A 26,425-nucleotide genomic window follows, 5' to 3' on the forward strand; every position below is an offset into this window, starting at 1 on the left:
TCTTTTAATTTGTTTTTATTTTCACACATTAAAAAATGAAACACACTATACAAATGGTTGTTCATAGCAGATTACACATGGGTCCATTCAGACTCGATCTCAAAGTGCTGCCAACATTATAAAGGCTGCCTATGAAGACAGCTGTTAATCGTATAGCCAATGTATTGATTTAAATGCAGTAGCATGCAACCCTCAGCATCGAAGGTTTGAATCCTCTCTGTTCTTAAATTAGGTTAGATGGCATTGTTGTCCATATTTACATCCTTGAAATGTATCGATCCTGAGCAGTTCCAATGTAAGTCTGAGCCGCCTAGTGGATGGGGGTCTTGGTCTCAGGTTTGACAAGGGAGGTCCGCATGGCAGCGGCCTGGCTGCAAGGAAGTTCAGTTGTTTCCATTTTTTCCATTATGTGACTATTTGCTGAGTGTCGCACAGTCTGACAACTGCTAAAAAGGTTAAGCCAAGTAACTGTAGGTGTCCTTTTCACCATCAACACGCTCCAAGTATTCTTTCTCAATGAGAATGTCAATGCATTTCTGTATGTTTATTTTTTAATAAGGAAGGAGGGAGAAAAAAATCCATGTATTTATTCAATACCAAAGAATAAAAGCCAAGTATGCTACTGCTGCCAAGAGAACCAAACTCACTATGTTTAAGTTAATTCTGCAGTTCAATTAAGTTTCTAGCTCAATGATCACAGGTTTCAAATCTACTTAGGTCATGGCCTGACTTCATATATTACATGGAGAATACCTTCCCCACATGTGACCCCCTGTTCTTTTCCATTCTCAGCTCTGCCTAAGAGTCTACTCTCTTCTCATCTCTGGGGTTCCTCTCTGTTGCCTTTTCTTCAAACTATTCCTTCACTACCTGATCGAGGGACAGTTCCCTTCTTATGTGGCTGTGAACAACCAGGATTTGAGTCAAAGGAATCTTTTCCCTTCAAGAAGCCAGCTTCTTTTGGGAAAGGTCATTTCTGGGTTTCAAGATCTGAATTGCTATCAAATTACATTCTTGGATATGAGCATGGCTGACCTTAAAGAGAAGGCAAAACTGGCCTTTCACTCAGGTAAGTGACTTATGGCAAATACTATTATGATACCCTCAGAGGGAGATATGGTGGCAAAGGTTCAGAAATAGCTTAATGAAATGAAAAATACAAAGCAACAAGTGGTTCTTTGATGAGAAACTATCCTGATAGTCTTCTCTATTCCTAGAGAAACTAATAACTACTTGGGAATCATTGCCTTTGTTACAGAAGTTTTAGAATTACAATTGTAGTCAACTTTACCTTTTCTCCAACCCATCAATTCTCACCAATTACTTTTACTTTAATGATTAAGTTAAACAACGAAGTTGTTCTACCTTAATTACTGGCACCCGAGGTTTGAATCTTGAGGACAACTGAGTTAATACTTCTCCAAGCAACTGCTGGTGTTTTAGAACCTTTCTCATTTTCATAATCCGCACAATAGCAGCCTAAACAAATAAGTAGGAAAAAAGATATTTATAATACCAGTTAATTTGTTTAAAAGAAAGAAAGAAGCAGCAAAGGCTGGAATATCACCAAAGTTTTACAATAGCTTTCACAATTATCACAGGCACCAATGACCACAGAAGGTATCATGATCTAGCTCTGGAAAATCTATCACAACTCAAGTGAACATTATAATGTAAAAAAAGGCCTTATGTTTCTGATATTTAAATCAATTATTTTTAGTCCACATGATTCAAATATACATCTAATTCAAATAAAAAACCACTTATGATTCTTGGACGCCAATCTCTTTTTAAAAATTGTGATTATATATATATGTATATTGGTTAAAATTGTTCCCAAATAAATAATAATCCTCTTCCCATACTGAAACAGTCACAAGTGAAAGGAAGCACCCAAATACACACACACATATATATATGTATGTATATATATGTTAAAATTGTTTCCAAATAAATAATAATTGTCTTCCCATATTGAAAGTCACAAGTGAAAGGAAGCACCCAAAATAATGAAGAGGATTAAAGTACTGAATGTCTCTGTAAGACTGTGCTTGCTGACATAATGGACACCCTCACAGCAGAAGCACCTCTACTTCAATCTAGTGACGATTCTAACAGCTATCTTAGTATAGAGCGACCCACTTGCAAAGACTCTCATTTAAACGACTACACCATGGTAAGTCACCTGAATCAGTAGCTTCCGGTCTTCCTCTATGTTTTTGTGTGTAGTTTCTTGCTCTTGTTTCTGCTCTGTCTTCATTGGCACATTGATGTTAACCCTTAATTTCTTACTATCAAGAAAATTAAACAGAATGGTATTGGTCTCATTTTAAAATACCAAAACCCCAAATGACAATAGATGATTTTCACTTTGCCATATTTAAGTACAGATGTTCTAGGCTTCCAAGAAGCACTCTGGCAGAAACAGTGACTGGTGGAGGCAGAAGATGGAGAGTTCAAATCACTTTTTGAGTCTCCTATTTTCATTTGTCAATTGGTGATTTTTATAACCTGAGTTTCATTTATATGGATAATCACAGATAGGTGGCTAGCATTCAGCAACCAAATAAAAATGGTGAATTGATTTGAAATGAAGTTAACACAAAGAACAATTCTTGTTAACTTAAAGTGTTATGTAAACCAATCTGAAATATGAGACTATTATTGTAACTGAAGGAAGAACTAACAGAAACAAATCATTAAATGTCATTCTTACATATTCCACATTCTATCAGAATGGTCTGTGTCTCTGGAAAAATTAACTGAGTATTGACTATTAAGCATTATGAGCTAGCTCTAAACTATCCTATCTTCTGGAATAAAATAAGATACTTGGCACTAACTAGTTTCAAAATTTCAGAATAAGCCATCTGTGGGGGCCTCACTTGCCTACTATGTGAACAGCTGACAAAATGCAAATTCAAAAATTATAGAGAAACATAAAATCCTAAAGTTGGAAAGGATTTTTTTTAGGTCATTATTTCAATTCATCTGCTGTAGATATTCCTTGTTATAGGGGTATCAATATATCAATGAGTTATGTGAAAACCATTCAAAAGTATTAAAGAGCACTTTCTCTGCATCAGGTTAGCATAATTTGCTAAATTTTCTATAAATTCACTAGAGGGTATCAACTGGCCTACTTATATACACTCTACATTCTTCACCACATATGCTAGTAATTCTCTTGCTCTTTCTACCCAAGTTTAATATGACACTTCCACGATTTGTCTTTGTTCACCAATTAGCAATTACCAATGAAAAAATGACAGCATCTCAATTTATTTCTTATACCAATCACATGTAAACATAATTGGCATGCTCCTGGGTGGTTTTCATGAAAAGAAGGAATACTAAAAGGACCACGTTTTAGAGTTGAAGAGGTCGTCTCCTATTACAATCGACGAAGGAGAGGCACAGATGTGACTTGCCAAGGTCAGACTGGGTAGCCTAAGATAACATTACATTTGAAGAGCTGATGACAATCTTATCCTAATTCTTTGAACAACCAGAATACTACAATTTACTGAGCTGGGATTACATGTAGGATTTTAAGTTATGTAAGACAAAATAAAAAAGCAAAATTTCCAATATTCCATAATTCCAGAAATAAACATTTCTTTCATCCTCGGGAGGGGGGTAGTGGTGGCAGGGGAAGAGTAGAATTCTCTAAAATATCGCACTTCTAGTCTAGAACAATCATGTCTTGTGGGCATTCTTTTTATAGCAGAAAAATGCCTAAAAATAATTCATAATTTTTAATGACAAGGTTTCAAAGTGTAGATTAGAAACTTTAGAAAAAAACAAGTTACCACTAATCATTCTTTTGTCTACTTATATTAGATTTTCCTTACTTTTTATAACCAAGGAATAATTTTATTAAGGTATCTGGCTTCAATTCCACCTCATCAACATTTGCATTTTCATCTTCCAAAACCTATAAGAAAACAACAATTACTATGCATTTAATAAAACGATTTCCTCTAACAATGTTAAAAAGAAAATTAAGGACATACCAATAACTTTGACTTCAATAAAATCTGTAGAACCTGTGCCAAAATATCCTATGATTACAATGAAAAAAAAGAGTTAATCCAAGTACATTTTTCTTTGAAAGAGCAAAGTGTATGTAAAATATTAATATGTAAAATTTTATTACTACCAGACTACTGCCAGACACCAAAATAATTATAATACAAATATCTAAGAAAAATTTGACACTCTAACCCCAAGATTGGGACACTGAATAATTAGGGCCAGAACCTTACGTGGCTCCATGAAATTTGGTGAAAGTTGTTATTTTTGAAAATTAGCTACAGATAACCTTGGCCACAGCTTTATGAACAAAAGCATTTACTGTCAACATATGGACATCCTACAACTTATATCCAGTGTGGGCAATCATGGTCACTAACCCTTCACCTCCTTCTTATTTAGATGAAAATAAACAGGGGTGAAGATAAAATGCTTTCTGTAGGTGGAAAACCACCTGATTATAACATCTAAAAAGAGGTTTTGGGCACAATGAATACTAACATTCATTTCAGTAGAAAACATAACCTAGTGATTGCGAATACAGCCTACAGAGATCAACAACTTCACATGCCCATATGCTGCAAAATAAACAGCATCTAAGGACTCAGACTTTTAACAGACTAATTCCACTAATACAGATCATTGACTCCTCATGTGATCATGGTGATGAATCTCTCCAAATGGGACGGTCTTCAGAAGTTTCCAAAAGCCAAGGTTAGTAGGACATTCCCTCCACAGATGCAGAATGGTAATCTGTCTTTAACTTACGGTGTTAAGAAATTTGCCAGGAGTACTAAGAAACTGAAAAACTTTCCAATGACAGCTAACATGGGATACCCTCTCTGCTGAAGACCTCACCTTATTACTGACAAATGTGGAGTCGTTCCCTCTCCCTCCTTCCTCGCTGCAGGGGCTTCCCTATGACCTCTATGACCAAACAGCCAGTCTTGTTGGCCAGTTCAGGCTCCTTCTAGCCCTCAGTCTTCCTCTGCCCACCACCCTGTTATCCAGCTGCACCACAGGACTCGCTGGTCCTCATGTATGATACTTCATCTCTTCTCTGTTTCTGTGTTGGCTGGCCCCTGTACCTGCAACCCTTCATTTCCTTCTTCTCTGACTTTCCCTGGTTTCCTTCAAGACTCAGCTTAAATGTCACCTTCTACAAAAGGCCTCCTCAGAGATCACCTCGCAGCTACTCTGTACACAGCTTTTTTCTTTCATTATTTCCATTCTCAATAGTGGGTAAGCTCCTTGGGGGGGAGTGACTGCCTAGTGCCTTAGTGTCACATGGTAAGTGCCTAAAAAATGCTGACTGACCATGTAAGTAATAAAAAGTATTTAAATTATTTAAACACATATACAGCATTAATAAACTAAATGAATTTTACACATGTGAATAATAAAGAAAATTAAAAATGCAGATACATGAAGGGGTAAGAATAATACCTGTTTAGGCTAAGGAAGGGGGGGTTTCTAGTTTAAATGCTCCAAAAAAAATCATTCAGTTCTGGAGGAGAGTAATACTACAAGACTGTGTTTTCTATTTTGGCAAAATTTAAAACAATCTTTTAAAAAAAGAATTTACCCATTTTCCTAAATAGAAAGACAGGTATAAAATAAGGCATAAAGATAGAAAGGAATTTATTAAATAAAAGAAACAAAAAATCAGACACTGTGATTTCGAAAAAGTCTTATGGGAGGGGTGGGAAAGTGAACTTTGCAGGAGCATTAATTAAAACCCAGAAGTTATCGGAGAGAACCATACTCTTTCTATCATCTTATACAATGGCCACCTGCCAGGCTTGATCCCAAGGACAGAAAGCTTTAACCTGCTCTGCTTTTGAGACTTCGGCCGGTTTGTCCTTCCTGTACAGCCTGGTGACCCTCTGGCTCCTGGAGGCCCACTGTATTGGTACTAGGATCCAAAGAGGTTTTATGCTCACTGAAGCTCAGAACTCCCAAAATCAAGTAATCCACTAGCCTTGACTTTCTACAGTAGCAGGGCTTACAGGCATACACTACTACCCCTAACTTTTACCTTTTCCGTATTATCTACAATAAAGAAACCAGTAAAAAGCTTAGAATGGATATGATGTAAAGGTACTGGGAAATGAGGACAATACCATTTTTATTTGAGTGCTGTCTGTTAACTGCTGTACAGTGTAGGCATCTTCTGTGTTGTATTGCAATAGGATTGCCATCTGGAATGTAGATGCCTTGGAGGTATCACCAAAATAACAGAAAAAGAAGAAATTTAAATTCTTGTCAAAAATATAAAATACAAGTTCAAAGATCTAATTGCTGAGTCAGAATTGAAGTTATCCAAATGGTTAGTTTAGGTCAGGAAAATATTTTATAACACAATTGTAAGAACAGAAGTAAACTTATTTAAAAGACAAAGTCAAATGCCATAAAAAACCTCACAATGTAATTTTGGTGACAGATAAGTCTCCTCTACAGACTTTTTAAGGACTAATTATGAATATTATCCTAAACAATCTATTTTCCTAAGAGATGTATATAATACAGACATGCATTTCATGATCACCTTTATTTTTCTACTTGCTTTTTTAAACAAATATCCTTTCTCATTAAGGACTGGAACAATGTAAAATGCTGATATTCTTCAGTCGCCTGTCATACCAAATGCTCATCTTATTCCTTTAAAAATAATCATGTACTCCTATGAAACTTATATTAAAAGTTGTTATAGAAAAGAACCAAAAAAGCAAAGGACTTTCCTTTTACACATTCTCCTATCACTTATAACATGAGAGAAACTATAAGCTGATCTCACACTCAAGAAGAGGAAAGGGAAAAACAAATGATTAATCATGTTATCAGTCCTTGGCTATGATTAGATAGTTACATAAGCATTTGTATTATTGATTATAGAAAAAAAAGACGAGTTCTAAGAAATGGTCATTAGAATCTTTGGCAGTTAGTGGACAGAATGACACTTCTATGTCTTCTTTTGGGAAAAAGCAATGTCCAGCGGTGTGGCATTACCGATGATTTCAGTCCATGCTAAAGAACATAACAGAAGCTATTCCTAAGGGCAGAAACAGCTGATACTCTAATGGCCACATTTACTATTTTTATCTTTAGTCTGAGTTACAAACATTTTTCCCAAGGCACACTGATTGTTACCTGCAAGGTGTATCTGTTTTTGAAACAGTTGGTTACCAATTCCCCTTTAGACAGCTGATACAACCAAGTCAATTTTCTGCCACTATGGCGACTAGCATAAAAAGCTGTAAAACGCTGATAACTGCGTTCCAACTGTAAAAAAGAAAGCAACGTTAAGTATTTGTCATCAGATTTTAGTAAAAGCATTTGTAAATATGGAAACAATAGGAATATGAAGTATAAGCACCTTGGTGATTCGTATGTGGAGGTGGTTTTTTTGGGGGTTCATAAGGCAATCATTTTTAAAATACAAAGCACAGGAAATTAGACAGTAACTTCCTTTTTAAGAAAAAGGGATAAAATTACCATGGTTATGACCAGTAAGGAGAAATCAATTCATTTATTAAGCAGTTCACTTGTTGCTATTATATGTAAGTCACAATATTAGGCATTTAGGGTGATGAGATATGTACATTAATCACAATACAAATAAGACTATACACACAGAGATCTCAACAACAGACTCAGATCTGAGAGCTCAATCTGACCTGCTAGTGATCTAGGAAGGCTTCACAGAAAAGGTGACAAATCATTTGGGCTTTGAAGGATGTGGGAATGATTGAAACAGGCAGAAAAATCATGAGGGATATTGTGAACAAAGACAGAAGGGAAAGTGTAGGATAAAATTAGGGAACACTAAAATCAATCTTGCTAAAACATAAAAGCATAAAGGTAAATTATGGGTGTACTATTCTCGCCCCTGGCCCTATCCATCACATGTGCCTTCACATACAGAGATATTCCCAAGACATAGGTCCGACCAGGTAACCCTCTCCCTTCTTGGTGATTTGACAACATTATTATTCTCCTCTTGGACACTTTCACATTCTGGCCAAACTGCTATCCCAGATGCTCCTTCATACATACACCACTTCCCCTTCTGTCCCCCTGTGCCTTTTGCAGCATCTGGCTGCCTTCCTTCCCGTATTGGTCTCTATTTTTACCTCTGCCACTTAGAAACCCTAGCTCTCCTCTTAGCACTGCACATACACTCCCTCCTATAACCAGTCTTCATCCTCCTACTCATTTGTGCTCTCACCCCTCATATTCCTTTGTATTCAACTCTCTATCTTGTAGATACTATTTATAAATATTTAATTTCTGCCTAATTTGGTAGAAGTAAGTGGTATTTGTCTTTACCACTTAATAAATTCTTGTTGAATGTCTAAGGATGGAACTTGTACTTCTGGACCAAAGACAAAAGTACAGAATAGACTCCTGACCAGGAGAAGAGTTCACTCAACAAAGACTGGGAAGAATCCATTTGTCTTGAATGCCTTTCCCTCCTAGGTGACTAAGCCCTACAAAAGTGCCAACCCAATCCTCAGGGTGCCTTCCTCTCTCTCTCTCAAAGAGCAGGTGGGGTGTCCGCTGGTTATCACTCATGCTGACTACATGACCAAATCACCTCTCCTTGCCATACATTTGACAACATTGTTGTCACTGAAATGTGGGGTTGTTAAGAATATTGTCCAAAAGTAATCTTGTCTAGTGTAGTCATCCTATTCAGCTCTGCAGTCTCAAGCCATAAAGGCAGATCTAATTACAAGATAAATTTACTGAAAAGTTTTTTGAGAAAAGACATCAATGGGTGTTAAATAGGCCAGTGACATGGAAGATGACCTCAGATGTGCCTTCCCATTCAAACATCCTCGTGTACTAAAGGTGGTGAGCTCTGCCTCTCCAGCCAAGCAATGGGAAAGACTCATTTTAATTTCTACTCAGGAAAAATAAACTGGATGAAAAATGTAAGCTAGACAGTCCATCAATATGTTTACTTCTGATAGATAATGAATTGGGTTTAGAACTGACCAGTAGAAAGAGACTGAGCTGGATTATGTCTGTGAGCCTAGACAGTGCTCCCAGTGACATGAAACTGAATATTCCGGTAAAATCCTACCTCTTTAATACCAATTGGTGATCTTATTTGAATGTGAATTATGAACATCAGAATTTTGAAAACTTGTAATTTTAAATTACATTCCTGTAGGTAATAAGAAGGTATTAGTGTGGCAGAAATAAGCAGTTTTCAGAACGCTATTATGTTTGAGAGGTGGCATAAGGGACAAGAGTAACTAGACAAGTTGGTGAGCTAACCATGCAGTGTGAATGATCAACAAAAGGTAAGCAACCTTTCTAATATAAAATTGAAGTATTAAAAGAACATGAGAAAGGCTTTTTAAATCTTTCAGCCCATTTGGGACATGTTCTTTGGAGGATTTCTGTGGAAACACAGATTAGAGATACATAAGAGAAGAAGCAGAAAGCAGTGGGTTGTGATATGCTTCACTTCACTACCCACAATGAAAAATGATAACCAATCTACCAAAGTACTGCCATATAAGAAAGTATCTGCTATGAAGATAATTTGTCAAAGTGATCCCTCCATGCCCAAATACACAAGCTCTACAGTTAAGTATTGCTCCTTCCCTATTAAAAGCCCATGCTATGACTTGGTTACTGAAATATTCATTTTGAAAGGTTTCTGAGATTTGTTTGAGAAGATTCAACATGGTCAACCAGTGGAATATTTTTGGGTATAAGATTTTCAGGTATATATCAATATTTTAAGTTAGTTTTCATTATCTTCAACATCAATCATTACCTCAGAAGGCAGAGCAAATGTACAAGACTGCTGAAAAGGCCATGATCCAGAACTCAGAACCTGAATACTGAAATCCACTAAATAAAAAAGAAAAAAATGAAAAAAAATTAAAAAAAAAATAAAAAAAGCAAAGGTCAAGAAAATACTTCATTGGGTATTAGAAACTATTACTTTATATTTAGATGAACCTTATTCTTTTCCCCAAAGCATAAAAAACACCAAAACACTGCATTTTGGGGCAAAATTAGAAAACTAATATGGTGAAATTCTCACCCTATTTTTTACTTACTTTAAAAAGAAAAGTGGCAGATAAAACCAAAAATCCAACTTTTACTCCAGAGAGGCTTCATTTCCCCTTCCAAACAGCAAAAACTTGAATATTCTTTTCATTTTTAGAACTATTAATGCTGTGTATCTACTATAATAATATGAATTACTCACATCATTATTATTGAGGACATGAATGAGAATCTTAGTTCCAAAGAATGAGAAGGAAAAAAAATCAATCACTTTCCTTGTAACATTCATGATTATGAACGAAGTAACAGTTATTTCATTTTAGTGACAAGTACATCACCTAGTCTGTTTGTTTGTCACTAAAAACAAAAAGCTAACTCTAATTTCTCAGAGGACTGTCCATATAACTAAAAGGATGACAAAAAAGAATGAGTATTGTGTGAGAAGTGGAACACAACTGCCCAAGGCGCCGTAGGTCTATCTGTGCATTATTTATTTAGCTGTCTGACCTCTGACAAGTGACAAGACTTGACTGAATTTCAGTTTTAGTACCAAGGCTGTCAGCTTCCAAGGCTCGGATGGCAGCAAAGTGACCAGCCTTAGACAACTGGGCAGCCATTCTTCTTAAACATCTTTTACTTCAGAAGCTCTTCTACAAAGTTATGTTAGTACTTGAGCTTTACTTTAAATATCCACATTCAATATTTCTATAGTTCTTCCATCAGTCAAAATAAAAAGAGCTGAATTCTCCAAGAGGACAAGGTCTTTAAAAGAAATACTTACAGTCCAGGGGTTCTGAATTCGTGAGGTGCTTTTTGAACTGTTCATTCAAGTCTTTGCTCACACCAATGTCTTGAAACATCCGCTGAAGCTTGGATGTATATTCAAAACCACAAGCTTGCTGAAATACATTGCAAAGCAATTTCAGTATAAAAAGATCAGTTTCCTTAATGCTATAGCAGAAAGTGCATACCGACATTCAACTGCAGGCTGCAGGAAATTACTGTATAAATAAAAATTATATGTAATCTTCAATGAACAACATTCATGAATTGAAAACTTTAAAGAATATAACCACAACAATATATGTGTAACAAAGTGCATTCCGCGTTCCAACTTCAGAAGGCAGGAATGGATCTCTCCCATGCTGAGAGTAAGGCTTTATTCTTCTCCTTACTTTCAGGGTAATACAAAGGGGAAAATCCCCAGCTTCAACAACTTCTTTGGAGACTTAAAGGTAACAAGGGGCAGGGACATTCTATTAGTGTCAACACTTTTGGTGTTAGCCTCTGTCACCCTCACCCATCCCTGCTGTCTTTCCAAGAGTCCCAGAAAACAGAGCATTTACTTCACTTTCCACTGACATCATGTGCAGCTTTCAACCAGCGTTTCTTAACTCTGCTCCAGTGTGGAATGGAACAGACTCTCCATTAATCAATGGCCCCTGAAACAAGGACACAGCCCTTCTGAAGTATTCTAAGGGCTTTTACTGCTAATAATTTGCACGGAAACAGATGAGCACAAAAGGCTACTTCTCTAAGCCTCACGCTTAGCCAACCCTTCTTCTTCATGACCCTATATGGCAATGTCATACATAGATGCTAATGGTGAGTCTTTGGGCAAACAAAAATAAAAAAGATTCATCTGTGTTTCAGAACTATCTCAGGCATTACATTATAAAAGCTGCATTGGTCTTTTGGGGTGAAGAACTGGACAGGGCCTAGGAAGGGAGGGTAGAAAGGAAATAAATCTATGAGATAGGACTTTTAAGATGCTGCCTACTAGACAAGAAAGTAGCAGTGGGGAACACAGCTGAGGGAAAGGAGGAATGGTAATAGGGAATACCCTGCCCTCATCTGTCCTATTCCAAGAAAGAAGATGGGAAGCAACGACAGGACAGAGGATGGTCTGTGTCAGCACTAAGTTTAAAGAGAAAGCAAGACTGGCTGAAAAGCGACTTCACATGAGGGTAAAGGGGTTTTAGGAGAAGAGCATCAGAACATCTGGGGTCACTTGCCTAGTTCATAAATAAAAAATTTCATTAATTCCTATGACAATGGGTCACACCAGGGGACATTTTGTCTTCTATGATGTCAAACGCAAAAGAACAAATTGTTTTGTTCTGGTGAGGCTGGGGGGTGGTAGACATTGCCACATGTGGTAGATACTTCTAAGCACCTTTATTACCCACCATGTAAAGCATTTAATTTTATTTGTCCTTAACCTACCTATCTGATGCTTCAAAATGGCCTATATATAATTCCCTGGGATCTGATTGAAAAATATTAAATGCTCTCCTTCCATCTTTTATGATTTTATTGACTTAGTTGATCTTTACCTTTCTTTTTTATCTACCTACTCTCTGACGATATGAAAATCACTTTGAATTGATCAATTCATTTGCCCTTTTATCTTTCTTAAGGCCTGAGTTCAAATCTGTCCTCAGACACTTCCTAGCTATGTGACCCAGGGAAATGACTTAACCTCTGCTTGCCTCAGTATTATCCTCATCTGTTAAGTGCAGATAATAAGAACATCTACCACTCAGCATTGATGGGGATCAAATGAGATAATTTTTAAAGCACTTAGCACAGTGCTGGCACATAGTAAGCATAATATAAATGTTAACTATCATTATTGTTTTTATTCTAAGTCAATGATTAGAACCATACACAATATGCTAGGTATGGATGAATATCTTAAAATATCTTCATAAAAATATCTAGCATTTTCTGACTACAGTAGTACCTTCTAGATTCTAGATTATCACAAATTTCTAGATTTTTCCTAGCTTGTAATATTGATAAGTGCATAATTTTCTGAGATGAATTAGATTTATTTCTCTAAAATGAATTAGCAAAAGGATTTAAAAAAAATGGATCACAGAACTTATTTAGGGACTACAGCTTTGAGTGGAATGGGAGGTTTTATGAAATGGAGTGAAACAGCACAGACGCAAGTACAGATGTAGGAGAAAGTCCTTAGAAGGACATGGAAAGGGAAGGCGGGCATAAAAAAGAGGAGGACAGAATGTGAAAAGGTGTATTCAGGGAATACTGAGTAGACTGATTTCGTTGTAACAAAACAAGATACCCTTTGGAGCAGCTATTTATAGGAAGGTCTTGAATACCAGTTTAGGGACTGTGGGCTCTACCCTGTAGGCAAATGGGGAACCATAGAAAGTTCTGGGGCAGAGGAGACATGATGACAGTGGCTAGATTGCAGGCATTGACATCTTTAATAAATGTTTCCAAAAAACCCCAAGAAGATGAAATTCAGTACAGAAAATTTAAACTAACCTTCAGTTTAGAGATCATGCTGGCCTCAGCATCGTCGCTTGCACTGTTCTGGTGCACAAGCCTTTTTGCCAACATTTTAGCGTAGAATTTCTGAAATACATCTTTATCCTCAATGTATTTGAAGACAACCATCTATCAAAACAAATATCAGAAGTCATTTAAGATGGATTTCTATATTTGCTGAGCTAAAATCATGATTTATTGCTTTAAGAGTTAAAAGGCAATGTATTTCAATATTGTGAAATGCTTAAAAAAGCAACCCACATAATCTTTGGAAGTATTTTAGAATCAACTTCTCAAACCACACTGAACTGGCTCAGTACTGATTTCATTTTAATTACACTCCCGTAACAAAAAGTATGTGACTAAAGCCAATAATCGAGATTGACCGAGAGTCATCTTTATTAAGCACCTTACCACTTGATTAAGTGTATCTTCTAGCTCTGCTTCTTCTGGGTTCTTGGAGCTGAAAAATATCAAAAAAAGGCATAAAATTTTGGTTGTAATGAAACCACGAATTAAATAGTCTTACAAAATAATCATATAATAAAGCTAAGAAAAAAATAGCAGTTTGGAAAGACTGCAAATTAAACACTTCAGAGTAATAAACCACCAGGAAATTATACTGATCCAAATGACCATTTAAGTAATATGAAAGCAAACCTTTACTTAATAACCAAATGATTTTTTTTCCTTCTAGCTATTTGCGAGTCCTGCTTTAAAGAACATTCTGAAACCACTCAGAAGGCTAGGGTAATAATTTTTAGGCAAGAGATAATGAGAACCTGAAGTAGCATGGTAGCTGTTGGAGAAGATAGAAGGGGTTCAATATGAGAGATATGAAGGTTAAAATGGTAAGAGATGGCAAATGACTGGATATGTGGGGTGATGGAGAATGCAGAGTCAAGGATAATGTCATAGTAACTAACTTAGGTGTCAGAAAGGATGGTGGTACAGTGCCTTTAACAAAATATGAAAATCTAGAAGACGGGAGGCTTTAAGGGGGAAAGACAATTAATTCAGTTGTGTGTGTGATGAGTTTGAGATGTCTCTGGAATACCCAAGTTTGGAATGTCCAATAGGCAATTAATGATGAGGGGCTGGATCTTAGGGGAGAGACTGGGACTCGATATATAGAACCAGAAATTATCTGGATAGAGATGGATAGTTAACCCATGAGAACTAATAAGGTTACCAAGAAAGAGAGCGTGTAGAGGAAGAAGGGAAGGTCTATGACCGAATCTTGGGGAAAAACTCCTATATTTAACAGTTATTGACTGGTATGATGACGAACCTAAAAAGGAGACAGAGAAGGAGCAGTCAAACCAGTAAGAGAAAAATAAAGGGAGAGAGCAATATCAGGGTGGTCAGCAGTATCAAATGCAGCAAAAAGTTCAAGAGGAATGAAGAATTAAAAAAAGATCACCAGATGTGGCGACTCTGGAGAGAATAGCATCAAGTGAGTGATGAGGTCGGAAGCCGGTTGGCAAAGGGTTCAAGATTAAGTACGGAAATAGAGGTGGTAAAAACAGACAGCTTTGTCCAGGAGTTTTGCTGAGAAAAGGAAGTATAGGATAATAGCCTGACAGGGTGAAGGAGGATATTTTGGGTATATATGAAGGCATAAGGGAAGGAACCAGCACATAAGGAAGAGGCTAAAGACTCAAGGGAGGAGACATAGACTGGAGAAGACAGGAGGAGGTGGGATCCAACTCACATGTAGAGGGCTGGGCCTTGGCAAGGAGAAGTGCTTCCATTTATCAGACAAAAGAAAAGGATGTGAAGGGGTTTTGAGATGAAAAGAATGGGAGAAGAGGGAATGGTTGAATGGACTCAATTTTCTCAGAAAGAAGGAAGCAAAGTCCTTAGCTAAGAGAGGAGTAGAATGAGACACTGGAGGTTTATGTAGGGAAGAGAAGTTTTAATAGATTTTGATGGGAGTGAGATTGAGAATCAATTAGGGAGGAATAAAAAGACTGCTTTGTTGCAGAGAATCCAGGCGAGATCATCTAAGACAATAACATAAAAATAAAACTTTAAGATGTGTAACACTGAATTCACAAGGATGTAGTGAGTCTCAAATGAAATAATGTATGTAAAATGCTTCACAGACTTTAATGCTTATGATAATCAACTAAGTATTTATTAAGTACTTAAAATATGTCAAGAATTGTGCCAAGGGCTGGTGATGACAAAAAGGCAAAAAAAGTTCTAGCCCTCAAGTTCACATTCATAGGGAGTAGATAATATGTAAATACATACCTATGTATACATAAGTAACACAGAGTATGTATATGAATATGTAACCTTAGAGAGAAAAGCTGTTAACAGTTGTGTGCGACTGCCTCTGCAGAAAACGGCATATGAAAGAATCCAGTGAGACTAAGAGACACTCAAGGGTAGAGTAAAGTAGGCATGGAGGACAGCATGTACAAATCCAAAGTCTGAATATTGAGAACCGTGTAAAAAGAATAGCCAATGAGCTGGTACAGTTAAATCGTACGGTGCATAAAGGAAATAAAGTATAAGAAGCCTGGGAAAATAGGAATAGGCCAGGTTGTGAGGACTTTTAAATGCCAAATAGAAGGTGTTATATTTGCTCTGAGATGTAATGGGAAACCACTGGAATTTGCAGAATGGGAAAGCGACATGGTCAGATCTGTGCTTTAGGAAAGATGGTGACCACCACGTGGGGGATGTATAGGAGTAGGGAGACTTGAAGCAGGGAGATCAATTAAAAAGCAGAAATAATCCAAACAAGAGATAACTAGAACCTAAACTAGGGTAGGACGGCAGTTTTGCAGGTAGAAAGCGTAGTATGTATGTGAGAGATAATGTTAATGAAAAAATTACAAGAATTGGCAACTGATTGGATATATGGAGTTTAAAAGGACACCTGAGCCCAAGGGATTGGACAACAGTGGGACCCTTGACAGGACAGAAGTGTTGGGATTAAAGCTAAGGAGTCCTATTTTTGACAAGTTCAATGTTAGATGCATCTGGAACATCCAGTTTAGTTTTAAATTTCCAATAGGATGTGGAGACATGGGATTAGACCTCAGGATAACAACTAAAGCTTATGTGACATAAATGCTGATTATTGTACTTCAATTTAGAGAATTTTTATGGGAACAATGGTTATTTTAGACATTCCATGAGTCCTGTTTTTACTTCATAATGACAGCACATGCAAAAATCCAAATATCAAACCAGATTCTTTCTCCACTATTTTAAAAATGTTAAGGCATCTAGTACCTTTTCTTCAACAAGGAATCACAGTATCGGGCCAACAACTCTGGGGATTTACTTGATGACTGAGCCATTTTGGTTACCGCATTGTTGTTTATAAAGCGACCGCAAGCCTGCGAATTACATAAAACACAGGTTAGGAAAATTCAACAATGAAAGACAACATCAGTCATACATCAATACACTTACTTTGTCAAGCGCAGCCACAAAGCCGGCATCGTTGTTGAATGCTGACATGACTAGTGCATTATATTTCTTATGAACATCCAGCACTGTCTGTACATACATTTTGGGGTCCTTAAGGGAGGGAAAAACAAGAGAAGGGAGTTACTGGATAGTGAAGTTGTTCAGTTGTTTTAACATATTAGCCCAAATACATTCATCATTCCATTCAGATTACTTTTTGGAGGACAATTAAGAAGTGAGATCAGAAAATACTTCTAGTTTTTTTCTTTAAGTTAAACACTTAGCATACTCAAGAAGGGTATAAAGGTAATTATCACGTATTAAATGTCATTTTCACCTCGCTTAAAACGCAAAGTCCAATGTTAAGAACAAATACACTGGGTGGTCAAATTTGAAATATGAAGGATCCTATTTAAAAAATTATCCACTGATTATCTCACAGTCTGAATAAGACAAAATATAACGTCATCCCTGAAGGACTCCATTATTCTAGCCGAGGTAAGTGAAATAACCTGAGGGCTAGTGCAGTTCAATGGTAGCAGAAGTAGGAAGGAAAGACTTCCCAAAGGAGCTAAACTTTTAAGAATGAGCAGAACTGGATGGGTTGAAGGAAAAATGGAGTACCTGGTTAGTTAAGGAGCAAGACGTGGGTACAGGAATGAATGCTAGAAAAAGGGATGATTTTGAGAAGTTTTGGGTTGCAAAGTCACGAGGAATAAGGGTGTACTTATTTTAAAAGAAGGGACAGATGACAGAGGGCCTTCAAAGTCAGACTATATGCAGCCACTAAGGGATTCTGAGTAAGAGAGTGACAATATTCCTAATGTACAGATCTGGGCATACTGAGCTGCAGATGCTGATAGGACATCTAAGCAGAAATATTTGGCAGACACTTAAAGATGTAGACCTGGAGGAGAATAAGAGGAGGATGTTCTGAAGAGAGAAAGCTTTTTATTTAGGAATTTTAAAAATAAGCCTAGAATGACATTTTGGCTTAAGATGGTACCACCAGAACAATGACATATTTCAAGGGAAGAACCTGACAAGATCTGGTGTCTAGCTGAATAAACCTGGGAGACAGAAATAAACTTGGAGGTGGTTTGAGGAAAAAAGTAAATTCAGTTTTATAATGTTGAGATTGAGGTGCCAATGAGTTGTCAAATGTGGGAATGTCTAGTATGCAGCTGAAGATACAAGGCAGATAAACAAACAAGACATGAGAAAAAGATTTAGGTGTTAACAGTGTATAAATAAATTGAAACCCTTTTAAACGGATGAATTTCCTATGGGAGAGTATGTTTTGAGAAAAAAGAGAGAGGAAATCTGAACCATGGGGTCGTAAAAGTCATGAAAAAAACCAAAACCAAAACCAAAACCACAAGAGCAATCTGATGGAGGAGGGCCAAAATAGTATATTGTCAGGGCAGTAAAATAAAAAGTAAAATTCAAGGAGGAGTATCAAAAGCAAAAGAAGGGGAGCAGAAATGTCAAGGGAATATGGCAATAAGGAGATAATAGAATGGTGCAGATAAGAATACAAGGGATTAATAAAATACTAAAAGAGCACCCTCTAGTGTAGAATGGATATAAAGGTAATTAAGTTAGTGATCATAATGCTAATTACTCCTAAAAGTAAGGTAAGAAAGTTAACAGGTAGAAAGGGTCTTACCAAGATAGGTAAGACCTACAAATATCTGAAGACAAAGACACTGGAGGTAATGATACATCAGCTGCTTTGGTTTTTGAAACATCTTTTAAGTAACAGAGGATCACTTAAAAGTTCATGGTACACAAACATACTCTACTTTTTCTAATCAGATATTCAACAATAATGTTTTTAAAAACAACTTTCAACAATCAGTCAGACCTATTATGTGCCAGGCACTATGCTAAGCACTGGGGACTACGAAAAAAGAGGCAAAAACCAGATCCTGCCCTCAAGAAGCTCACAATCTAATGGGGGGGGGGGGGCAGGAGGAGATGAAATATAGTGAGAACAAGCAAACATATAATTAATAGAACAGCACTAGAATGGGGTTGGGGAAAGACTTCCTGTAAAAGGTAGGATTTCAGTTACGACTTAAAAGGAAAGCAGTAGATGGAGATAAGACCTTATTCCATACAATTGTACTTTTCTTATATCAAAAAGAAAATTCTAAAACATTTCAAATTTAAAAGATATCAAGACATACCAAATATTTTAAAAATTTCTTTCCATTTCTTAAAACACATAAATCAAATTTAGCATGTAATATAATTTTGAGTAATTCACTTCATAAAAATTTCATTTAGACAATTCCTAGGCATTAGCTAAATCACGTTACAGTCTAATTTCTTTCCCCAGGGAATAGTAATAAATACACACAGACACAGACAGACAGACAGACAGACAAACACACACTCAATGCAATGACATGAACAAAAATAGATTTTGCTACAATCCTGTACACAGAGCCTGCAGCCTGGAATGATGACGTAGTGGGGAACTTGGAAAAGACCAAAGAATTGACCATGGTCTAGAAAGGCCATTAGGGGACCAGCTTTCCATTCAAGGGACACTTATAAGAATGTCATCTGGTAGCTTACCCAAGATGCCAATTTGTTGAGCTAGAGTTTGCTGGGGTAAGTCTGTCACCAGCATTAAAAGAGTATCTACCGTGCAAAAACTAGGAGACATGGCGGAACTTTCAAGTCAGTAAAACAACAACACCACCACCACCACAGATCCTGTCTCTTCGCAGCTGGTATTTCTGAAAGGTTGGGGAAAAGGTAAGAGACAGGACAGGATGTGTAACCGAGCAGATGTACAACTACATCGATGTGCATTTATAAATACGTGTATACAACATGTACATACATATAAATACATACATAAAAATTTATTTTGTAATGCAATTACTTGGAAAAACAGAAGTGAAAACTGCATCCTATTCTTGTTTCATTTAAGTCACTTCTTTTTGCACAGCATACCAGAGTTGGTCTTTAACAGTAACATACATACAACATGTACAAGCACAAATTCCAGAAAAAGAAACAAACACATATACACCCAAACTGGAGCAATATAGTCAGATCAATTTATCTGCAGGCAGATAATCGATTTTATCAGTTACCTGCAACAAATTTTTAATCCTAGTCTGGCTTCCCCCTGTCACCCAGCATGTTTCTGAAGTGCCTCCCTCCAATACCAGTTTGTGTATGCTCAGGGAATAAAATGAATTTTTAACATTAATAGAAGAAAAAATAAATAGGAAGGCACATCTACTGCCCCCAAAATAATATGTATCTAAGTCAACTACAAAAAAATTTTGATTATCTACTATTTGAGTATGAACTAAGCTACTATTTAATTATAGGTTTTTCTTTATGCTATTTTCTGACCTCTTCAGATATAATAAGAGGACCTTATGCAAGGGGGTTAGAAAACTGATCAATGTGATAAAGATAATTTAATTAATTTACTTATTAAGCATGTGTAAAGAACTTTACTATGTGTAAAGAACTGAGGGAACAAAAAACACCTATGACATTGATTTTGTCCTTAAGGAGTTTAAATATACAACCATGTATATGATACAAAAGACAATAAGTATCAGGGAGAGGTCCAAGAAGAGCGATATGAGACATCTGAGTATGGGGAAATAATTTTCAGCTTTTTTTCTTTGAGGGAGAGAGGAAAAGGGTAAGAGAGAGAAACTTCAAAAGGAGGAAGGCTATTCTGGGCACAGGAAAAGTAGGAGCCAAGACAAGGAGATGTGAAACGGCGGGTTAAGAGCATCCACTAGACCAGTATGACTGAAATATAGTAGATTAAAGATAAGGCTCTAAAGATAGATCGGAATCAGATTGCGGAAGACCTTTAATGACAGATTAAGCAGTTTATATTTTACCTTTTGGGCCAATAAGAAGTTATTGAAGATTTCTGAATAGAGGAGTCATGCAATTAAAGTTCTCTATTAGGAAGATTAGATGAATGATCAAAGAAGGGTAGCAGTGGTTGGTGACTCCTTGCTGAGGGGTACTGAGAATGCTATTTTATTGACAGGAAGTTAGAAATAATAAAGTTGGCTATCTGCCTGTAGCATGTATCCATCCAGGTGTGATGGTGAACATCCCTAGACTTGGCACAAACTTTGTAGTCATGACTACTATCCATTTTTGGATATTTATGCAGGCATAAATGATATTTATTCCCCAGAGGGAACCTAGATGGGACTGCTAAGGATTTTGAACTCTTGGGCAATCAACTGAAGACCTCTGGTTCACAGGCTGTATTTTTATTCCTTCTGCTTATCAAAGGCAAAGGCTGCAAAAACAAAAACAAAAAAACACAAAAGAAAGATGTGGGAAATGAATGACCAATTAAGACAGATCTGAGAAAATGGGAAGGAGCATGGTACAATAATCTGTGCTGCCATTCAGAATCAAAGACTCAAAGCTTGGACTCTGGTTTGTTCACTGATCAACTGGCAAAGGTGATTGGAGAGAAATCACTTCAAGTCCCTGGTTCTCGGTTTACACATCTATAAAATGAAGGAATTTTACTAGACGACCTTTAAAGTCCTCTTTATCTATGATCCTATGGATGAATGAAACAATATACTCTGGATTTCTAAATCAAGGATTAAGACATTGGAAGGACAGGCTCCTGACTATGGATAGAATACTTCCAACAAGAGTTGGTAACAAAGTATTTTCCTGGAGTTTTGGAAACCTAATCCAAAAAGTTTTATACTAGAAAGAAAAGGGCAGGGAATAAAACTGTATACTCACTACTTAGACCATCAAAGAGTTTAAGCAAACAAGACCACACGGAGTGGTAATAAAGGAGGAAGAAAAGTAGTTTAGATATCTGCCCAGATTTCTGCCACACAGAAAACTGAATGGAGTCAGTCAATGGACAAAATACAAACAAGGCAAGCCAGAGATTATACCATAGGGAGGCAAATATGAACTAATATATATCACTGTTGCCTAGCTGTATAGAATTCACTTTACAATATCACTTAACTGTCTCTTCTTCACTCACAATTCCCTAGATCTAGCCTGAGTCCTAAATCACCTTGTGTCTAAACCCAATAGCTTCTTAATTGACTGCCCTTGCACCCAGTTTGTCCCTCTCCAATCTACACTACACTGAGACAGTAAAATAAACTTCCTTAAAGCAAAAGTATAACCAGTTCACTTCCCTGCTAAAAAGAAAGGGAAAAAATTTTAGTTGTTTTGTACTGCCTATAGGATAAAAGACAAACTTTTCAGCCAGGAACTTAAAGTCCTTGATAATCTGACTCCAGTCTACCTCTCCTTCCATCTTATTACTATCCTTCACAAACTCTATATTTTAGCCAAACAATACTATTAACTGTTCCTGAACTGAAGTGTTTTACATTCTACCTCTGAGCATTCATTTCCATAGGCCATCCTTCACATCTTTAATGCATTTCTCCCTATCCCTGCCTTTCAGAAACTTTGTATTCCTTTAAGAGTTTGCTTAGGCTCTGGCATATCCAAAAAATCCTCCCTGATTTCCCTCCTCCAGCCATAGGGCTCTGTCCTTCTTCAGTTTTCTATGTAATATACCTTTGTACATTCTGTACCCTTTTTGCCGCTGCTTTTCAGTTGGGTCCAACTCTTTATGACTCTATATGGGATTTTCTTGGCAAAGATACTAGAGTGGTTTTACCATTTCCTTCTCCAACTCATTTTACAGATGAGGAAACTAAGACAAACAGGGTTAAGTGATAATGGGTTCTCCGGATTCCAAGCTGAACTCTGTTCACTGCCCAGCTGAGGTATTCCCTTTTCCTCCCCTGTAAAGTGCACACTCCCTCGGATCTGGGGCTGCTTCATGGTTTTTTCCTCCCATCTCCAAAGTCTTAGCACATTGCTCTTCACATAGTAGGCACATGATAAAGGTCTACTGCATTGAGCTAAATGATGGGCAGCAAAAGTGAAAGACAGGCTGGACTAAGAGTAAGCATCCTAACATTAACCAATAACAAATACACTGATCAACCTTTATTGAACACTTCCTATGGTACAGAATAGACACTGACCACTATGAGAAAAGGTATTAGGTGGGAATACTCATAATATGTTCAGGCAATGAGCTGCTCCCTGGGGGTAGAGGAGGTTTTCTAAAGGGAGTAGTGAGAGATAAAGCTGGAATAATAGGCAGAGGCCAGATTATCATCCAACTAAGAAGCCTGGCCTTTATGGCACAAGGAAGAGAAGGCCATTAAAAGTTTTGAAAAGGGGCCATGACATATGCACAGTGATGAACATGTTGACAATGTGTCTAGAGGAACTAGTGTGCTGGAGATTTTGTGGTAGAGTGGAAGAACACACAATGAATTGGAAACACCATAAGCAGTTGCTGGTAGACAATTCCCACTAGAAATGCCTGCAGGAACAGAAAACACAAGACTACTGCTTTAAGAATGAAGGGTTTTGAAACTATTGGAAACATGAGCTTTCCCAGGGTCACAAAATAAGAAAAAAAAGAGAATTTTGGGAATGTACTTTGAATGAGAAAAATTAGGAAGAAACAGGAGTAGTCAAAGACAAAGAAGGAGGAAAAGCTAGTGCCTTCACATTTAATTTTAGGAGATGCTATTGTTGTGTAACAGAGGCTGCAGAACATAGGGACTGAAAAAAAGGACACTGCCTTTGGTGTTCTAGCAATCATCTAGCAACTACTTTTAAGTTGTTAGTATTAGTTGAAAGATATGGTGTACCGAAGAGATTCCAGGGAGTGAGAGAATGACCAAAGGGGATATGAAGACAGTAACTACTCTCAAATAAACAGCTGATTTGGTGGTGAAAGGAGGGTAGGAAAAGAATAAGAGGGAGGAAGAGGGTCAGATAAGTTCTTGATATTTTGTCTTTGGGATCCCCAGGGTCTAGAACATTTAGAAGGTGCTTATAGTTTTATTTAAGATGCCAGAAAGCAATTAATTTTTCTAAATTAATACTTTTCTTCAATGTCACTTTTTATGCTGCTTTTTAGACAACATATAACTTTAGTTGCTTAATATACAGCATGAAGTAAGTCAGACCTTCTTAACCTACAAAAACAATTTTTCCCTATTCATTACTGTAGAACTTTATAAGCAAAAGTTCATTAAGTATTAGTACCACATCAACAGAAAGTTACCTTTCTCTATATCCTACAGTTTGGATTGCTTGCTAATTCAAATATTATTTCTCCATCATTATTCCAAATCAGTGACATTTCACTGAATGTACAAAAAAATGCCTATTTCCCCTTATCTAAAGTTAATTCACTTTATCATGCATGATAAAATTAATGTCTATTAAAATGTCTATTTTTTGTTGTAATAAAAGGTATGTATGCCAAAAGACTCCGAAATTAAAGTTCATATTTGATGCAATAACCACACAAAAAAAGATCAGAGAAGTATAGAATATCAACAAAGAGAACTAACCTATGGATGAAAATTGCCTAATACTACTGAAATTCTTTTTAAAAGGGAAAGGAAGTGATAAGAAAATCCATTCTTATTAAGAACAGAAGAAAGCCATTCTATTCCAGCAGAAAAAAACCAAACAATAAACAAAATTTTTCAGTAGCATAAATTTTCTTTGCTGTAATAATCAGTCTCAGGAGGTTAATCTAAAAGCAGGGGGGCATACAGCATGGTGGACACAAGACAGGCTTCAGAGTCAGGAAAGCCTGGGTTCAAGTCCTCCTTCCAGACAACAAGTATCTATTTAAGAAGGGCTCCAGGGCAGAAAATTTATTTTTCACTTATCTGCTGATCTCAACTTCACCACTGTCTCCAGAAGCTCATCTTTCTAGATCACCATATCCACTCAGAAACTTACCCCTCCCAGTACCCCTCTCTTGTCCTTCTGACATAGAAGAGATCCTTTCAGTAGGATGCCCAGGGCAGATACCACATCAATTCACACTGGCTGAGGCAATTCATCATTCTCCTGTGCAGGGTGCCCTCTTTCCCTTACATAACTGCTCCCCTTCCTGACCCCACTTCAGCTTGTTTTATGTATTTTCTCCCAGATAGACTGGATCTTTTCTTAAGTATATGACGTATCTAGACAGACATTTCTTATTTAATATTCAAAGGAGGGCAGGGACTACCTTTTGCCTCATTTTGTATCCCGAATGGGCCCAGCACCATAAATAATTAAGTAGGCACTTAAATGTTTACTGACCGACCTCTAAGAAATATTGGAATGGGACTCTGGACAAGCCACAACTTCTCAGGGCCCAGGACACTTCTATAACACTAAGCTGTAGAGCAGCTGTTGATATGCATTGGTAGAGGAAACTGACACATCAGGAATTTCTGAAATCAGTGAAATCACAAGTCCAGAGGTCCCCTAGCCCACATTCAAGATACTGAAACAGAAATAATCCTAACAATATCAATTGGCTTTAGAAAAAAAAAATTAAGCCACAGTTAATTTTTTAAAAAGTTATTCTCTCAGTAAAATTGAAAAGTGAACCTCAATCTTTGTATTTCATTCACTTAAAGCTGGGGTAACTGAATAGGTCACGTATAAAAAGGGTTGTTGAAAGATGTCTTTCAAAATTATAGAATATAAATGTATTTACCACATATGGATAAATGAGAATACTCTCCTTATTTACTTTGCCTTTCTTTCTGAGCCAACAAGAGATATCTTCTAGTAGGTTTCTTTAAAAAGACAATTTTACTTAATAAGCATATTTGTGACAGTTCAAATTTCAGACAAAAAAAGCAAGTTTTAAAGCTCAATGACTACATCAGCCAGGCAACAATATTCAGTATTCACATATACAAAACAGGTGTATAGGTGGATACAAACAAAGAAGAGACTATCATGATACAGTAGAAAAAGGGACGAACTTTTACACAGGCCTCTATCTCCCCTCCAATTCCATAGCTAAAATCCTAGAAAAAGTTACTCTTACTTCTCTTACTAATTATTTCTTAGCCTCCTGCAACCTGTCCTCTAATTTTATCACTCAAGTGAAACTAATCTCCCAAATGATCAATGATATTTTTAACTGCTCTATCTCATGGTTCTTTTTCCATCTTTATAAATCTTGACTTTTCTGTAGGATGTGACACTGATCCTTTCTAAGTTTTCCTGGCATACTCTCTCAGTTCTCTTTCTACATCTTCAAATATGAATGACTAAAGAAATACTACATGTTTCAAGGATGTGCGACAATACAAAGCCTTTTCCTAAGCAAAAAAACACATCAAGATAACCTTATAACACCACCAATTCTTATTTGGTCAAAAGAATGTCATTGTCTCTGAAGAGATCTATTAACTATAGAACAAACAGCCTTATATGACACAACTGTTCCTTACACAATAAATAATCAGATCAAAGTTTTTAAAACCATGGCTAATAAGTGGTTAGCAGCATAATATCAAAAGTTCTTTGGGGTTTTTCTTGTTTCCTGGATGTACATGAATCGTGCTTTCTTCTGGTTTAAACGCTCAAGATGGAAACAGTAAATAAGGACTAAAACTAAAAATCAATAAGTCATACATAAATGCTAATAATAAAAATATTTTACCTGAAACTTGGCAGAAACAGTATAAAAATAATTATTATAAAATTGTAACCAAGGGATTTCTCCTAT

The 26,425-nt window shown here is 36.7% G+C and overlaps 1 protein-coding gene across 3 annotated transcripts in view; it reads right to left on the reverse strand.

The window, feature by feature from the left end:
* Nucleotides 1–26,425, reverse strand: part of CUL1 (cullin 1) — a 114,967-nt gene continuing 88,542 nt past the window's right edge. For all 3 annotated transcript variants that reach the window (XM_072652419.1, XM_072652417.1, XM_072652418.1), the window contains exons 10-22: nucleotides 16,804–16,911; nucleotides 16,621–16,727; nucleotides 13,783–13,831; nucleotides 13,366–13,497; nucleotides 10,850–10,967; nucleotides 9,830–9,906; nucleotides 7,186–7,317; nucleotides 6,159–6,251; nucleotides 4,017–4,064; nucleotides 3,855–3,937; nucleotides 2,186–2,291; nucleotides 1,366–1,479; nucleotides 1–536 (exon numbers count right to left, since the gene is read on the reverse strand). In XM_072652419.1, coding sequence (XP_072508520.1) covers nucleotides 456–536; nucleotides 1,366–1,479; nucleotides 2,186–2,291; nucleotides 3,855–3,937; nucleotides 4,017–4,064; nucleotides 6,159–6,251; nucleotides 7,186–7,317; nucleotides 9,830–9,906; nucleotides 10,850–10,967; nucleotides 13,366–13,497; nucleotides 13,783–13,831; nucleotides 16,621–16,727; nucleotides 16,804–16,911 — 1,248 coding nt within the window. In that variant the 3' untranslated portion in view covers nucleotides 1–455. The remainder of the gene's footprint in view (nucleotides 537–1,365; nucleotides 1,480–2,185; nucleotides 2,292–3,854; nucleotides 3,938–4,016; nucleotides 4,065–6,158; nucleotides 6,252–7,185; nucleotides 7,318–9,829; nucleotides 9,907–10,849; nucleotides 10,968–13,365; nucleotides 13,498–13,782; nucleotides 13,832–16,620; nucleotides 16,728–16,803; nucleotides 16,912–26,425) is intronic.

Source organism: Notamacropus eugenii, chromosome 3 (genome assembly GCF_028372415.1).
Source record: "Notamacropus eugenii isolate mMacEug1 chromosome 3, mMacEug1.pri_v2, whole genome shotgun sequence".
Taxonomy (NCBI): Eukaryota; Metazoa; Chordata; class Mammalia; order Diprotodontia; family Macropodidae; genus Notamacropus; species Notamacropus eugenii.